The 17,757-nt window shown below is 30.8% G+C and overlaps 2 protein-coding genes across 2 annotated transcripts; both read left to right on the plus strand.

Annotated features, from left to right (window-relative positions):
- On the plus strand, positions 1–2,690 carry LOC113849682 (cationic peroxidase 1-like). Its single transcript, XM_027479760.1, has 3 exons — positions 1–216; positions 879–1,073; positions 2,142–2,690. The coding sequence occupies exons 1-3, from the start codon at positions 1–3 to the stop codon at positions 2,688–2,690; spliced, it is 960 nt and encodes a 319-aa protein (XP_027335561.1).
- Positions 2,691–15,093: 12,403 nt separating this feature from the next.
- On the plus strand, positions 15,094–16,820 carry LOC113851597 (peroxidase P7-like). Its single transcript, XM_027482114.1, has 3 exons — positions 15,094–15,309; positions 15,550–15,744; positions 16,272–16,820. Exons 1-3 carry the CDS (start codon positions 15,094–15,096, stop codon positions 16,818–16,820), a joined length of 960 nt encoding a protein of 319 aa, XP_027337915.1.
- Positions 16,821–17,757: the final 937 nt, after the last annotated feature.

Consider the following 17,757-nt stretch of genomic DNA (forward strand, 5'->3'; position numbering starts at 1 on the left):
ATGGCCTCGCATGGGTATTTCTCAGCTCTTCTTCGTGCACTTGTGCTTGCAATTCTTGCAACCTCCGCTTTCTCACAATTGTCACCTAATTACTATGACTACTCGTGCCCCAACGCTTTGAGCACAATCAAAAACGTCGTGGAGGCTGCCGTGCAGAAAGAGAATCGTATGGGCGCTTCTTTGCTACGCTTGCACTTCCATGACTGCTTTGTTAACGTAAGTCTATTTTTTCATATATATGTATGTGTGTATTATACATGTATATAGAGTAATGCTATTTTTATCTCTTATGTTTACAGCCTTTTTATAATTCCATTTTTTTTAAAATTCATATTATTTACTTTATTTATGACTTCTCTTTTTTTTTTTTTATCTCTCTACATTTATTAAAAAAATTGTAATAAGATCGAGTTGAGATGTATCATTTCTAATGTGCATGTGTATATCTGTTTGTGCGTGGACATAAAACTATTTAAATAAAAATATTTGATTATTGTAAGAACTAATAATAATAAATATAGATCATTAAATCCATTTAACAATATTTTTAGGAGGTCCTTTAATCATTTTTATTAAACTTTATTTGATCATATACTTTTTTAAGTATTTTATTATTAATTAAATTGTATTAAAAATCTTAAAAGTATATGAGTCTCACTTTTAATTTAATAATTTTTATTTATATATTTTAATTTTTAATAAATTTCAACCAATAAATTAGAATGATTTTAAAGGTATATCATTGACACTACTCTTATTCTTATTGTATATGAAGTCACATGTGTGTGTTTAAGCACGCGAATGTGTATTCGTGGGTTCTTAGTTGATCTAACTGTTTTGAGTTTGATGAATCACTGGGTTTTGTGACGGTGATTCAGGGTTGTGATGGTTCAATTCTTCTTGACCCCTCACCAACCATTGACAGTGAAAAGAATGCAAATCCTAATTTCCAATCTGCTCGAGGGTTTGAAGTGGTGGATGCGATCAAGCAAGCGGTGGACGAAGCATGTGGACAACCAATTGTTTCTTGTGCTGACATTTTGGCTGTGGCCGCTAGAGACTCTGTGGTTGCGGTGAGTGAAACTATTTTACTTGTTACTTCCAACCCCACATGCTGAGTTTGATGTTTGCCCATGTATTTTATATTTTATTATTATTATAATGCTTACGTTTTGAAGCGAATTGATATCGACATATAGTTCAGTTTTTATATGCTTCAGTTACCAGGTCAAAATAGAATGGGTACAATGTTGCAAATTAAAACAAAATGCTTTCTTCTTTTCTCTTTTCTATAAAATCTTTGACTTAACAGCTTGTAAACAAAAGTGGTATAAATAACTGTAGAACTGTTTTTAATTTTCTTGGAAATATAATAAAGATGAGAGTGCAACTCACTTTCAGAATTAAGAAACATTCCTTGTTGTTATAAAGAACGGATGCAACAAGTAAACAGTATTTTTTCCAAAGCCCAAAATAAGCAATTGACTAAAGAGCAGCTTTAAAGATGACTTAATCAAGATACATGTTATCATTATTTCACATTAACTATTTATACACTACTTTTTTACCTGCATAAAAGAGTTTATTTTTTCTTTCTCTCTTTCTTTTCTTTATAAAGGATTAATTGATATTTACATAATATAAAAAGCATGCTTTTTTCATGACGATGAGATATATTTTTCATAGCATGTTAATAATAGTTTTTGTTTAATAAAATAAATTGATAATATAAACCCCAAAGACTTTTACTAGTAAATAATACATTATACTAACATTTGATAGGTTAATAATATATATTAATATTTTTACAAACAAAATTATTTACTAATAAAATATATCATTTTACCAGTATAAACTTATAATATCTATATTAATAATCTAATTTTTACTAAAACGATCGATTCTAACAAAAATTAATTTAATATTAAGATGAATAAATGACATGTTTTCTGTAATGCTATTAATAAAGCTTGAGTGTTTGACTCGTTAAACATCATATTCAAATATAAACTTTCGATTCTTAACCCACACGTCTAAAAGTCGGTGCACTCATATATGATTTAGAGATATAGAAAACATTTTAATTTTTTTGTAACATGAATGAAAATTGCCATTATCAATAATTTGCATGCCCCATGCAGTTAGGGGGACCCACATGGGACGTGCAACTCGGAAGAAGAGACTCCATAACAGCAAGTCGTGATGCTGCAAATGCAGAGATTCCAGCACCATTTTTCAGTCTTTCTCAACTTATAAGCAACTTTCAAAACCATGGTCTTGACGAGAAGGACCTTGTTGTTCTTTCTGGAGGCCACACCATTGGATTTGCACGTTGTGTTTCGTTTAGGGACCATATCTACAATGATTCTGACATCGATCCCAACTTTGCACAACACCTTGCATACATTTGCCCAAAAGTTGGTGGTGACTTCAACCTTTCTCCTCTTGACCCAACACCTGCGAACTTTGACGTGGCTTATTTCTCTTATTTGGTTCAAAAGAGTGGTCTTCTTCACTCTGATCAGGAACTCTACAATGGTGGTTCTACTGATGCACTAGTTAGCCAGTACAGCTATGATGCCCAAGGTTTCTTTCAGGATTTTGGGAACTCCATGATTAAGATGGGAAATATTCAACCCCTCACTGGGGATCAAGGTGAAATTCGTGTTAACTGCAGGAAAGTGAATTAATCATTTAAGAAAGATTAATAAGTGAAGTAATAAGTGTGTTTTTGTTTTATATTTATGCGTCTGTAGTTGAAATATGGAGGCTAAGAATCATTGTCCATTTATATATATGTAATAATCTTACAGTATGTGTTTATGGTCTTCTTTGGTTGTGGAATTATCTGCAAGAGTTGGTAAATCATTGTGAAGTGTATGGAATAAAACAAGGCCAATTGTATCTGAAAAATGGGTCTCTTATTTATTTTTGAAAAATGCAGGACGCTATTTTCCTAGATAGAAAACGGAGGCCAGATTTCAGAGCATGCCATTTTAGGTATTGGTGAAAAGGAAAAATATAAAACTCATTTTTTTGTTAAATAACAGGAGGAGGAAAGAGATAGGAAAAACAAAAATAGAAAGAGAGAAAAAATAAAAAATACAATGAGTAATGTGATCGAAAACAAGATGAATAAAAAGGAAAGAGATGATAAAAAAAATTATTAGCTGATAAGCTTTTATGATAGTGGTCATAATAATCACTAACTCATTCAAATTCTCAACCAAAATAACGAAAATTAATATAACTCGTAAATAATATATTTAAGGACAAAATTTGGTATAAAATTACGATTTTTTATTATTTTTAGTTAAAATTAGAATTTTACCTTAATAACTTATAACATTCTTCGAGTACGAATTTAACAAAAATAAAGTTTTTAATAAAAAAAAAATAGCTCAAAAAATTCTTAAAGAACTTGACTCAAGTGTTGTTCATATTTCAAAAAAAAAAAAAATTCTACTGCATTGACAAAAAACAATTCCTGAAATATGAGAACATTGAAACCTAATAAAGAAATAATACAAGTTCACATACATTTGAAAAGATCTATAACCTATTATGACACAGTGACAAGAATATATACTATTTAACATCTTTTAAGCACACTCAATTATTAACTAAAATTTATCAAAAAAAAAATATTAACAAAGAAAAAATAAAACTCACATAATTGTTTAACTTTTAATAAATTTAGGTTAATACCATTTCTCTTGGCTCATCTAAACTGTATTTAGTTGAAAGTGAATATTTATGGGTGTTGTTAAGCCATTGACTTTTGCAAAATTCACTTACACCGGTCTATCGTGGTGTGTAAAATCAATTATTACCCATATTTGATGCCAATTCAAACAGGCTACCGAGAGCCACCATATATTGCCGTCAAGTCAGCAATCAGATGCCATGAACGGTTGCACCAGAAGCTCATGGTCGAGCTCAGCCAACGTCAACCGTAGGCCCATTGTGCCTAGTCTGTCATTTTTATTTTTATTTTCATTTTTTATGTCAACTTATTTTATTTTCCGTTTTTTGCCATTATTTTATTTTCTTATCACTAATATTGATAGTCTAAGTATGTTTGAGCTATAGGCTTTTCTTTGTCATGGTTTTGGGCTAGATACTAATCTAGGCTGCAATGCTAATTGGGCTGCAAGCTAAATCAATTCTTCTTTTCATCGGACTCAAATTTAAAAGCTAGTTTTAAAAAGTTACATAATTAGAATATGTTTGATTTTCTTTCTAAAAATATATTTTATTTTTAAAAATATAGAGAACCCGGTGTGGATCAAGGAAGAAAAGTTATTAAGCTAAAAAAAAAAAAGTAGACAATAGCAGGACTACTAAATAAAATGCAGAAAATGTAAATGCAGAAATTTAAAATATTAGAAACTAGAACGGCGGTAGAATCAACACAAATTTAGTGGAGGGAAAAGAGAAGAAAGCTGGACAAGGGTAATTAGAACAGAACCAACTAAGAGGGAAGAGAGAAAATTGTATAGAAACAAGATTTTATTAAAACTGAAAGAAAAGCTTACAAAGGATTATTTCACTCGGAGCTTCTCTCTCTAAAACTCTCTTGAATGACTAAATGAAAGGGTGTCTCACAACATGATCAATGACTCCTTTTATAGAAAATTAAAATACTTTTTCTATAGTTCTGGTTAATAACAGGAATTATTGATTATAGTACAGGTTACAATTTTTTAATATCTATATCGAAACAGTCATCTTCATTCTGATAGAAGTCTTTGTCATTTTTAGACTGAGAATCTTTCTTGGAAGAAGTTTCAGCTTCATCTTGACTTTGAAGAAGAAGGAGAACATCTTTAAGATTATCCTTCAATTTTTCTTTTGAATCACATCCTGATAATAAGGTTGCAATTCTGGATTTTTGGTTTAGAAATTGGAATGTTGCTGGATCAGCAAGCTTTAATAATTTAGGATTAGCTTCGAAGAATTCATTGACTTCTGAAGGTCCTGCATGACCTGTATTGAATTGGTTCTACCATTTTACAAATGAATACCTGTGAAGGATGGGGAGTATTCTTCTTTGTCTATTTTGTTATATCTGTATTGCCATGAGAACACCCAAGTTAGAGTAAAAACAGAGAAATATTTAAGATCTGCAAGAATTCTTGATTCCTATGAATATCTGCTCTTGAAATGAGTATATCCTTCTTTTACTGGAAAAGGAAAAATCTCTTCTATTGGTCTAAAGAAGTTCCACCATTGTAAGAACTAATTTGGAAAATCATAATTTTGATTCTTTTTAAAATAAACTAACCAAGAGTGTCGATTAAGCTTATTTTGAAACCAAAAAACTTTGGTCTAAGCATCAATATAATCCTAATAATTGTAACCTACTGGATCAAAGGATTGGGAGAATTTTTTGTAAGAATTTAAATTTTTTTCAAAGTTCTTTGGACTTATTACTTTGAGAATTTGAATGGTTGAATGAGTGATAATGGATGAATCCTTTTGGTCTTTGTAATGTTTAATGGAAACAGAATCTAAATCCACTAGGATGAATTCGTAAAATTGTTTGGTTTTATTCAAAGCATATGGTCTAAAATGAAAACTAGGAGGAAAGACTTTAGAAATGACTTTGTAAGGGTTTTTATCCCAAAATTCAGGTTCCATTTGTAATACTGAGGAAAATTTTCCTTTAGCAAGATAGTGTGATGAATTTTGGAGTTTTCTTAGAAGTTTGTATTTGTTTGTCCTTTTAGAGAGTGACATTTTTATTGGTTTCTCCAGGAAGGTTAATTGTTTAGGTTAAGGATTGGACAATGGTGTTTAGGCTTGTTAAGTCTAATTCTATCTCGTTTTCAGAGGCAATATCTGCCCAGGTTTTTTAGGTAAACTACTCAAGCTTCCTGTTGGATGGCTAAGAGAGTACTAATGGGTAAAGCATAATCTGCTTTTGTTTGTTTAGGTATTTTGGATTAGGAAAAAGAATCAGCCTTGTTGGATGAGTCTTTTTTGAGAATCACAGATTACTGAGTGAATAACTCTACAACTTGGATGGCTTTCTGGGTGGATGACCCAGTCGGAGTTGATGACTCCGAAGATTTTGAGCTGGAGTTTGGTGAGACAGACTTTGCTTTAGATTTGTTAAGAGTCAGAGCTAATCTGACTCTTCCTTTGGAAGTTCCTCCACCCCATGAAGGGGCTGTGGCCTTTCTAAGCATTTTACTTGTTCTGTAAATATTTACAGGTAAGGTAATCAGGGAGAGAGAATTTGAAATGCCTTTGAGATATTCAATTTCAAAATTAAAAACACTTAAAATTGTTTGACATCTCACAAAAATTTGTTTGGAAGCGAGGTTTTTAACATCTTTTTATAAAATTTCTTTGGCAGATTTACAGTTTATTCTAATAAAAAACTTTTAATTTAATAAATCTAATTGAAATTTTGAAACGCATAAAACAATTGCTAAAACTTCTTTTTTAACAGTTGAATAATTCTGTTGTGTAGAATTCCAATGTTTTGAAGCATATGCAATAATATGCTCATAGGAGTTGACTCTTTGTTTGAGAATGCCACCATATCCTATGTTAGAGGCATCAGTTTTGACAATTTTGAAAGCTTGAGGTATTGGAAAATAAAGACACTTTATATCTTTTACTTTGGTTTTGATCTCCCTGGCGACATTAGTATGAACATCTGTCCAAGGATGATTTTTTTTAAGCCTATCATATAAAGGCTTAATGATGTTGTTAAGGTGCAGAATAAAATCACCTACATAATTAAGACATCCTAAAAACCTTTGTAACTGAGTTTTATTAAGGATTCTATTAGGAAATTTATTAGCAAATTCAAAAGATCTACTAATAGGGATGATGGTACCCTAATGAATATTATGATCAAGGAACCTAATATTGGTTTAAAACAGGTTGATTTTTTATTTTGAGACCGCAAGACCATTTTGTTTGACAATATTAATGAAAATATTTATATGCTTGAAATGTTGATCAATAGAATGAGAAAAAATTAATATTTCTAGTAAAAGGTTTGCTAGAAAGTTTAAATGTTATTTGCTTACCTAGATGATAAGTTGAAAATCCATCTTTTGAAATTTGAAGGGGGAACAGAGCTATATTAAAAGGTGTTCCCAAAATAACTTTATTTTTCAAATTTTTAACAAGGAAAAAATTTGTTTCTACCTTAAAACCTTGATTTTCAATAATAGCTTTAGATAATTTATAATTAATTTTAAGCTTTGAACCATTTGCAGTGCTAAATTTTTCAAAAGTTTTCTCAAAGTATTTAGTAGGAATTAATCCTTCTAAAATACAGTTTGAATCAGTACCTGTATCAAAGAGAGCTAAAGTGTCAAGAACAAAATCATCAATAATGATTCTGATGTTAATATAAAATTTTTGAATTTTGACCTTATTGATTAAATTCATAAAAAACTCTTATGGATTATTAGAATAAATTATTTTAGAATCTTTTTTCTCATAGAGTTGTTCTTCTACAACTTCAGATTCATCATCATCTTCAAGTTATGAAAGAATAACTTGATGAATTTGTTGTTGTTCTTTGATCTGACGAATCTCACTTTTGAGATTGTTAATCTCAATCTGAAGATCCTAAATAGTGGTTGGTTTTATATTAGAATTATTTTCTAATCTCTTGAAGATATGAGTTATATCAAACTTATTTGATGTGAAAAGTTCTTTTGATTTTTGTTTGGTTCCAAAACGTTTTTGAATTTATTAAGAAATTTTTTTCTTTCTCGAGGATCAAAAATGGAATTAATAGCTTCAAAAAGAAGATCTTGTTCTTTTGTTACAATATTAATTTCAAGAATTTCATCACTATCAGAAGAACTTGGTTATCTTGTTGAATTTGATTGATATCTTCACTTAATTCTTTTATAGAATCATCATAAGAGGATTCAATAAGTAGGTTATTGATTTGATCTTCTATGGAAGGATCAAGGTTGAGATTACTAATTTTCTTTTTGAGCCTATAATATTTACTGATATGGCCAGGTTTAACACAATTGTAACATGTTACTCCTGTTCTTGGTTTTCTAGGAACATTTTTGGGGATGACGTCTTTGCCGGTTTTCTTAGAAGGTTTTCTATTATACTTCTTTTTGTAAGGTTTCTTATTGGCTTCTACAGCTTCCTTCTTAGGAGTTTGTTTTTTCTTTTTGGTTGAACAAGGAGGTAGACCGAATTGTTCACAGAATGATCCTAAATCTCTTTGATTCATGGCTCTCCCCTAGGCTAGTTGTCTTTGAATCTTATCCTCTTGACAGACTTTCAGAGTTATTTTTGTGATGATAGTATGGAGTTGGCCATAACTAAGACTGTCATACGGAAATTCTCTATTGACAGATTGATTTCTGAGTTTGCTTCTAACCAGATCACCAAAAGATTTGGGAAGACCAGCTAAGAATTTGTATTTCCAAAAAGGTTGTTGGCTGTCTTCTCTAGTATATACTCTGGACAAGAAGATATCTTTATACCATTTGTAGTTGCCTAAGATTCTACACTTGAGGTTGGATAATAACTCAGCAGATCTATCACTCCATAAAGATGAGTCTCCTAAGAAATGTTGGGATATTGTGCATAAGAGGGTATACACAGCATCAGAGAACTGCTCATCATTATTAATAATGGCTTTTCCCTTATCATCGATTTTAACGGTAAAGAGGATCTTTTCTCTATCAGTTTCAGTGAGATAATTATCCCACCATCCTTTGAGTTGGCCGAAAAATCCTGCAACTAAGATATGAACAATGGTATCTTCAACATAATCATGATTGGTATAGTAGCCCATGGCAACAATGGACATGTGTTGCAGAGTAGAGACAATATTATACTCTGACTTACCATCTATGTTCCAAACATAAATGTCATTTGAATTAAAACTTTGGATATTATGATCATGACCTTCTTCTAAAACTAGATCAGAAGCAGTGGCTCTAGTATAATAAAGTTTGGAAGAAGATTTTCAGTTCTTACTATTTGTATTTACTGGATTGATATTTAAGACAGAATATGTTTTAGAAAACTGTTCTAAATCAGCTTTGGAAATGACATTGACTGTTTTAGAGAGAGACCTAGATTTTGGTCTGGCACTAGACTCTTCCGAAGTTTGAGGAGTATCAAGAACGGTTGTAAGCATACTGGTGATTTTACTAAGCAGCTCGTTCTGGTTATCCTCTAAGGCTTTTGATTTTTCTTTTTGCCTAAGCTCCAATATTTTTTGTTTAGCTTTAGCACTAATCTTGAAAGGTTTGAAAAAAGGTTTTTCAAGAGGAGCAGAAGAAGATACTTCTTCTTCTTTTGGATTGTTAGCAGGGATCTTATCTCTATTGATCTTGTCTCCTAAGACTTGAAGATACTTATTGGTATAGTTGGCCTGTTCCATAAGGCCTTGAATATCACTAGAAGTGATAGCTTTATCAGTATTTTTGGTCTTGAATGGCGTTGCCATTACAGGATTGCCACAATTATCTTTTAATTTGGGCAACTGGAATTGGGTTGAAGGAGGAAGATCACTTTGAACTATTTTTCCATCTTTGATCTGCCAAGAAATAACATTAGCAAAAGAGGTACTAATAATATCTTCCTGCCAAGGATAATCTAAATTATTTTGAATGGTATAAGCATGAAACCAATCAAAGAAAGGAATGTTTTGTTCAATTTTTTTAAGAAATTTATAAAATTTCTCTTGGATGTTGGATCTATTACTACCCTTGTAATTTTGGAAAAAATATTCTCTCTGAGGTTTCCATTCCTCAGAATAGAAATTTTTCCTAAGGGTTTCCTTATCTATAACAAACTTATGAGACTGTATCATAAGACTCATTAAGGGAGGACTAAGTTGGAAATTGGATACTTTAATTTTTGTCTTCCTTATCGGAAGTTTGGTAAACAGTTCTAGGAATGGTAGAAAAGGTTTCTAATCCTTGTAAGTTTATATGAGAAGGATCATGAACTACAGCTCTAGGTATCTCAGATCTAAAGGTTTGGGATCTGGAAGAGAATGACCTCCTCGCAGATGCAAAATCAGATTGTCTGCTATAAGCATCAATTCTAGAAGAAAAAAAGTTTCTCCTATTGAAGGTTATCTCGACTTTTCTAGAATTGTCCTGAGAAATTTCTTGAATCTGAGAAGCAGGTCTAGGAACACAACGTGTAGCCTTGTCCATAACTCATTTCTCAGGGAGAGTAACTTCATCCCATTTGATGATTCTAGGAAGAGAGACATTAGCCTTTGTCATATCAGTGATAAATAAAGTAGTCTCACCTTTTTGGGGCTTGAGAAGGACTCTGGATGCACAAGAATTCATAACCTTATACTAGATCATATAGATAAGAGCTGCGAGAATAGATCCCTCTTTCATGTCTAACCCATGAAAGTGAATATTAAGAAATAGAGAGTCCAGAATATTTCTATCCATAAGACTCACCGTCTTGTTTAGGTAACAATTGAAATAAATTAGTCTTTGGCCAAGACTAGTCTCTACTGTCCTATAAGGGAATCTTCAAATCTATTGTGTATAATATCTCTGAGACACATTAGGACAGTGACATCTATGCCTATGTCAATTAAAGGTTTGATAACAACCTGGACACATCGTATATGGAGAAACTTATATTTTCTCTTATGTTCATGTATAGAATATTTTGACAGGAGATGAAATTCTTCTCCTATTTCTTATCCTAAAGGAATATTATTTTCAACAGTCTTGATAATATAATCAGAACTATTTCTTTTGGTTTGTTCTTCAGGAATATATAATGTATCCTGAAGGATTTTTGGAATGGTCCAGTCATCCATGTTTTAGTTAATCTCTTCGAAACGAACTTCTTCATCGAAGAGGTTATGTTTTGGGATAATTTCAAGAGATTGTTTCTCCCGATCATTAAAGAGTAGATTTTTGGTTAGAGAGGAAGAGGGGGATGAACTAGAATTAGAGCGAAGGGAAATGCGGGAGAAAGAGTGAAATAAATGAGACATCATAAAATTAAGCCTCTGGTTCATCACCCTCATTTAGTTCCATAAAAACATATACTATTAGATCTTTTATAACTTTTTCTTCTAGATTTGGTTATTTGTGAACTTTTTTTTATATATAAAAATACAAATTTACAAAGGTTGAAATATCTTCACCACAGCCACCAGCTTCTTACGTTCTTTCTTTTCTTTTGAATATAACATTGTCGCATCAGCCTTACTGCCCTTAACACACACACGGGACTTACTGCTGCAACCATATTCAAAAGAAACTAAAAATTGTTGTACTTCCAGTAATGATATTTTAAAAAAGTTGAACTGTATAACATAAATTAAAGATTCAGATCTAGACGAACATAATTATAATAGATCCAAAGATATATTTCTACTTTCCCATCAGACTCTGATACTAGAGAACCCGGTGTGGATCAAGAAAGAAAAGTTATTAAGCTGAAAGAAAAGTAGGCAGTAGTAGAACTATTAAATGAAATGCAAAAAATGTAAATGCATTTTCAACTATAAATGCAAAAAATGAAAGAAAATGTTTGCTATTCAGTTCTGTTTAAATTTTACTTAAAAATTCATTTCAACTGTATGACTCAGTTTGAATCAAATTTTTTATTTTTATCTATTATTAAATTATTTTGTTTTCTAAAATTTTATTTGTTTTTATATGAATTTTAATCTAACTATATATTTAGAATAAGTAGTAACTTGAAAATTAAATTTTGTTTGTTAAAAAAGTAAAAAATAGAGAAAAGAAATGAGGATTAACCTCCTTGCCTAGGCTCCATGGTAGTGCTATATTTTGACAATCAGCCCATTTGATATTTTGGTCAATATATAGGCAAAACAAGTCCCTTATACACAGCAATAGGAACCGGTGGTTCTACAAAATACGGCTTTTCTATACCATATGCTAAATTCAAGTGTCCTTTCTTATTTTATTTTTTTTAAGTTTTAAAAGCTAAACATTTTAGAACCATTAAGTATATTCAATGGACAAGATCATTTATATATGGAGAGGCGTTGTAGAGAGGCCGGCAAGGGAGAATCCGAATTTCTATTAGAAAGTCAACACCACCTTCATGTGAATCTACCATTTTTCCTTATTCTTCCCATCAAGTAGTGGAAGTCTACTTGATGGAATGTGCTCGAATGCTCCTACCTGAATCGTCTATGAATTGAAAAACAGTGCTTCTAATATTAGTTGAATTAGAAAACTATCTCCTGATTCACGAAAATACTCTTCACAAGCACAAAATAGCAAGAAGCAAGAACAAAATTAGAAAATAATTTTTAAGCACTTTCTGAATAGTACAAAAGCACACACTGGTTGTTATTACGACTTTACACATGAAAATATACTATTGATTGTAACTAATCATCACAATTGCAAGCTAATTGCTTAATAGTTACAACTAACTACTTAAACTATTTAAATCTAACTTTCAGTCAACATTATTAGGGTATAAATAATTGACACATAAATTATGAATCTCTTCCTTAAACATTTTTACAAAATACAATATGTTATAAATGAAGTATCAATATTAAAATTGGTAAATTTAATATTAACATAAACGATATTTATCAAAATAACAGGAAAAATTATAATGTTAATTATGATAAATCTACCCTGATCAATAAATGCGGTGTTCTACTCCTGTGTATACCGCAAGTATGAAACACCAAGACACCGAAAAGAAATTATAGTAGAAGAATGAAGATATATTTGGACTGAATAGTTGTAAAAAATGAGATTAAAAGGGTGTGATATTGTGTGACAAAGGAAATGCATGCATCTGCGCGCGTGAAGAAACTACAAAAAGAGAAACTGTGTTTTTATTTGTGAAGGAGGTGTAAGAGTTTTAAATAAAATAAGAGTAAATTTAAATTTTAAAAATAATTCCAAGACAACTTAATCATTTAAATTATAAAATATAATAAAGATTACTTTTCTTTTCCTCTAAATTCTCTCACTTTTAGAGGTAAAAGAAAAATGAGATACGAGAGATTTTAATTTCTTTTTTCTCTCTTTCTCTCTAAAATTTTGAACTAAACAAAGTAAAAAAAGAAAAAGGAAACTTCCTCTCCTCCCTTTTCTTTTTCCTTCATTTGAACCAAACCAAACACACAATTATAATAATAAATAAAAGATGAATAAAACATCATTTTAAAAGACGAAATTGTATACTTAACCGGAAAATAATAATTTGATTAGTTTCAGTAAGATTTGAATATATGTCCCCAATGTTACAACTCAACTTATTGTGTTTCAACTGCTCCCTCTTTCGAGTTTGATGAATATATTTCTTACAACCTACTATATCTAATTACGTAAACGTATCCACATTCCGCACGCTTATTTACCGCTAAATCAACCTTTGCGGTTTACCTAAAGCCATAGTTGGCGCTTTGAATTTATCAATATTTTAAAGGAATTTCAATTGAATAGTTTGACAATTGAAATACCTTTCTCTGTCTAGATTTAGGGTTCAAATAATAAAATGTCTATTACTGTAGATCAAAACATATGCCTAGCAGAATAGTGCATGTAAATTGCAGTTTCTTGTAAAACACTGCATCAAAAAACAAAGCAATTTTTCAGTTATCTTTTTATTTAGCCATTTTTCCAGTTATCTTGTAAAACAACATTGTCCTTGTGTGTGCAGCTCATTTAGGTAGCCCAGCTTATTTTATTTCGAAAAAACACATGTATATTATATATTTGAGTCTTCATTCCTAAAGTAGAATATTTTTACAAGTTATTTTACTAAAATTAAGAGTCAAATGTCTTCATCTATATTAACAGTGTCATTTTATTTTATTTTTTGTATTTTTTTTATTCCTCTCCAATACTATTACTAAAATTTAATTAATCTCAGTTTAAATTTATTTTCAATTTCAAATTTTAATGCTTGACACATTATATCAAATTAAGATATATCTTTTTTATAAAATATATTATATTTAAATATTATTATAATCTTAATAAATCTCAAGGAAATTTAATTTTTCAATTTTTATTTAACATATTAAATTAATTAATAGCAATCATACTTATTTGTTGTCTCATTTTCTAGAAAATTACTCAGAAGATATTTAAAGACAGTTCTTTTAATAGCAATCAAACATAAACTATCAAATATCTTCTATTGAGTTAAAATTTCTTGTTTATTTACACTTAAATAATTGACTACAGGTAACTTCATACAAAACTAAATAAAAAATAACAAGTTCAAAAGAGAATTATAGATTTTGCCTCTATTTATTATTGTTTATCCAATTAGGATCACAACAGACTTAAAACATTTGTTCATGAAAAAAATTACTATAAAAACAAAAAAAAAAGCATAAGAACATATCATAAAATAAAATATAGCTCAAGAAAGTAATAAATTATCAAAATAAGCCGATACGTTCTCTTTTGGCTAGAAAGTACAAACCAAAATTATTCAAGTTAACGCCTCAAATATATTAATCCACGAGTTCACGTTGAATGTAAACAAAGACTCAGGGATTAAAAAGAAAAATAGTGAAATATAATTCTTTTGTAGTTCACTCCAAATTAATATTTCTTACATGAAAAAAAAAACACTTTTATAATATAGAATGAGTACGACTAGCTAACTTAATTAACTGGGATTAATAATTAGTTTTGCTGAATTTTCTATGTATGTTAATGTGATGCTCGGACTTGATCTAGTCGAAAAGGATGTATCCGATGCATATACCCCTTTACATGATTTTGGCTTTACTAGTTATGGTTGGCGTGCATTTATCAATGAACAGCTCCCACCGTGGACCAAATCAATCAATTTGCATATTCATATTTTTACGATTTATTAATTCATTTGTAATACCTACGATGAACGTTTCTTTAAGGTGAAATGGTCTTTTTGATAAGCCCAGTCCACTAATCACCAGGTATTATATGGTACAGTCATTGATATTTTTTTGGGCAGCACGCGTCTTAGTGGCTCTATAAATACAACAAAGTAACAACAGCAATCCAAATAAACTCGAATACAAAATATTGGCAATTCCAAATTCTATCATTGATTACTTACCAGTGATCTTGTGAGAAGTCATTGCATAATAGAATGGCATCGCGTGGATATTTCTTTGTTCTTCTCCATGCATTTGTATTTGCAACTCTTGCAACCTCAGCTTTCTCACAATTGTCAACTAAGTACTACGACTACACATGCCCCAATGCTTTAAGCACCATCAAAAGTGTAGTTGAGGCTGCGGTGCAGAAAGAGCGTCGTATGGGCGCATCTTTGCTACGTTTGCACTTCCATGATTGCTTTGTTAACGTAAGACATTGTGTTTGTGTGTGTATATTTATGTGTGTCATGTGTTAAAGTTTCACGTTATTTATAAATTTTATATCTATTTCTCTTTGTATAAACATTAAATAAATAATATTTATAAAATTTACTCATAATTTATCATGTCATGTCATGTATTTTACAGTGCGTTTTAGTTATTATAGTTCTTACATGATGTGAATGTGTGCGTCTAATAAACACTTGGTTTTGGTGATGGTGATTTAGGGCTGTGATGGTTCAATTCTTCTAGACTCAACATCCTCCATTGACAGCGAAAAGAATGCATTTGCCAACAACATGTCTGCACGAGGATTTGAAGTGGTGGATGAGATCAAGCAAGCGGTGGACGAAGCATGCGGAAAACCTGTTGTTTCTTGCGCAGACATATTGGCTGTAGCCGCTCGTGACTCTGTGGTTGCGGTGAGTAATAATATTAGTATACTAGCTATTACTTACAAACCCCAAATGCTATATGTTGATTAATGTTCGTCGTTATATTTTTAATTTTTATTATGCTTAATGTTTTGAATTGAATTGGTCGATAGGGACACTTTTTTTATGTAGTCGGTTATGATATCAAATAATCGAGGGAGCATAAGATTATGAAATGAAATCCTTTTCCCTTTTTTGTAAAAAAGTTTGACTACACAAAATTCAAAAAATTTATATCACAAAAATTTAATATAAATTGATTTTCTAGGAAATTGCTTTCTTCTGTTCAAATATTTAGAAGTGGATTCTCAACCCACCTTTAAATGGTCACAAAGTTTTATTTCGTAATGTATTAGGGTCAAAGCATATATGTGAGGTGATTGTGACATGGGCTATATTCTAATAATAAAAAATGAGTATACAATAAAAATCCTTAAGAAACATTTGACATTAATTATTTTATAACATGAATGAAAGTTGTGATAAAGAAATAAATATGTGCATGCGGCATGCAGCTAGGAGGGGCCACATGGGACGTGAGACTTGGAAGAAGAGACTCCACTACAGCAAGCCGTGATGCTGCAAATGCCAACATTCCAGCACCATCTTTCAATCTTCCAGAACTTATTAGCAACTTCAAGAACCATGGTCTTGATGAGAAGGACCTAGTTGTTCTTTCTGGAGCCCACACAATTGGATATGCACGTTGTGTTTCGTTTAAGGATCATATCTACAATGACTCTAACATCAATCCCTACTTTGCACAAAACCTTAAATACATTTGCCCAAGAAATGGAGGTGATTTCAACCTTTCACCACTGGACCCAACTCCTGCACGCTTTGATGTTGCCTATTTCTCTGATCTGGTTCAAAAGAATGGACTTCTTCACTCTGATCAAGAACTTTTCAGTGGTGGTTCTACTGATGCAATGGTTAAACAATACAGCTATGATACCGTGGCTTTCTACAAGGACTTCGCCAACTCCATGATTAAGATGGGAAATATTCAGCCCCTTACCGGGAATCAAGGTGAAATTCGTGTTAACTGCAGGAGGGTGAACTAATTCTTTAAGAAAAACATGTGAAGTAATAAATATGTACTATACATATAAAAAAATTCTTGAGTGGTGGATAATTATGAATTTATTTATTTCACGATGTGATATGTATCCTTTGTGATAAATTGTGTTTTCAGTATTCCTTTGTATTGATTTTAAAGAGGAGCAATTTTGAGTCAACATTTTCTGTTACATTCTTAAATTTTACACTTTATTGTTTTACACGCATTTTATTTTTTTAATGTATCCTTTCTTTTTTTATGATGATGATGAAAATTTATAGCCATAATAATCCTTAACCAGTAAAATTAATGATAAAGTAATTTCACTAAAACAGGTTAAAATAAATAAAAATGGAATAACTTGTGGACTGAAAATAAAAATATACTTATGTGTTTTTAATTTTCTTTTTGTATTCAAACTCATGACGCATCAGGTGAAAGGAAGCAGTCCAAATTGGACTAAAGCTAAGCAACCCAAATCACCAAAACTCTATGCTCATCCTTAACCCATTTTTGGAAAAATAAGAAAAACGATCAATTAAATCCATGTACTTTTCCTCTAAGCATGTGCAAGATCTTAATTGTATCATATCCATTACCAATTCAGCATTATTGTCTTCATTTTTTAATATTATACAATTCCTATGGAGCCATAATGTCTAAACAGTAGCAAACTAAAACAAAATTATCTTTATAATCTTATTGGATATGAAACCACAATGTTGAATAAAGTGGTATTTACACACTGAAGGAAGACTTACTTGAACTCCCAACCATTTATAGCATCTACTTGTATGAAAATTTGCAGTTGAAGAAAATGTATTGTATTGTTTTCAGATTTACTCGTGTAGGGATTCTGTTGAAGAGAGTTTTCCAATAGAATGCTAAGAACTTTGGAGGAACCACTTTAGACCAGAATTTTTTGAAGAAGACGTTATCCA

The sequence above is a fragment of the Abrus precatorius genome, unplaced genomic scaffold (genome assembly GCF_003935025.1).
Source record: "Abrus precatorius isolate BTA unplaced genomic scaffold, Abrus_2018 Scaffold9, whole genome shotgun sequence".
In the NCBI taxonomy this organism is placed as follows: domain Eukaryota; kingdom Viridiplantae; phylum Streptophyta; class Magnoliopsida; order Fabales; family Fabaceae; genus Abrus; species Abrus precatorius.

Bases quoted from the DNA above. Each gene is read 5' to 3' on its own strand.
- LOC113851597 (XM_027482114.1), top strand. From the start codon at position 15,094: ATGGCATCGCGTGGATATTTCTTTGTTCTTCTCCATGCATTTGTATTT. The intron at 15,310-15,549 runs GTAAGACATTGT...ATGGTGATTTAG, and splicing joins TCCATGATTGCTTTGTTAAC to GGCTGTGATGGTTCAATTCT. The intron at 15,745-16,271 runs GTGAGTAATAAT...TGCGGCATGCAG, and splicing joins CTCGTGACTCTGTGGTTGCG to CTAGGAGGGGCCACATGGGA.
- LOC113849682 (XM_027479760.1), top strand. From the start codon at position 1: ATGGCCTCGCATGGGTATTTCTCAGCTCTTCTTCGTGCACTTGTGCTT. The intron at 217-878 runs GTAAGTCTATTT...ACGGTGATTCAG, and splicing joins TCCATGACTGCTTTGTTAAC to GGTTGTGATGGTTCAATTCT. The intron at 1,074-2,141 runs GTGAGTGAAACT...TGCCCCATGCAG, and splicing joins CTAGAGACTCTGTGGTTGCG to TTAGGGGGACCCACATGGGA.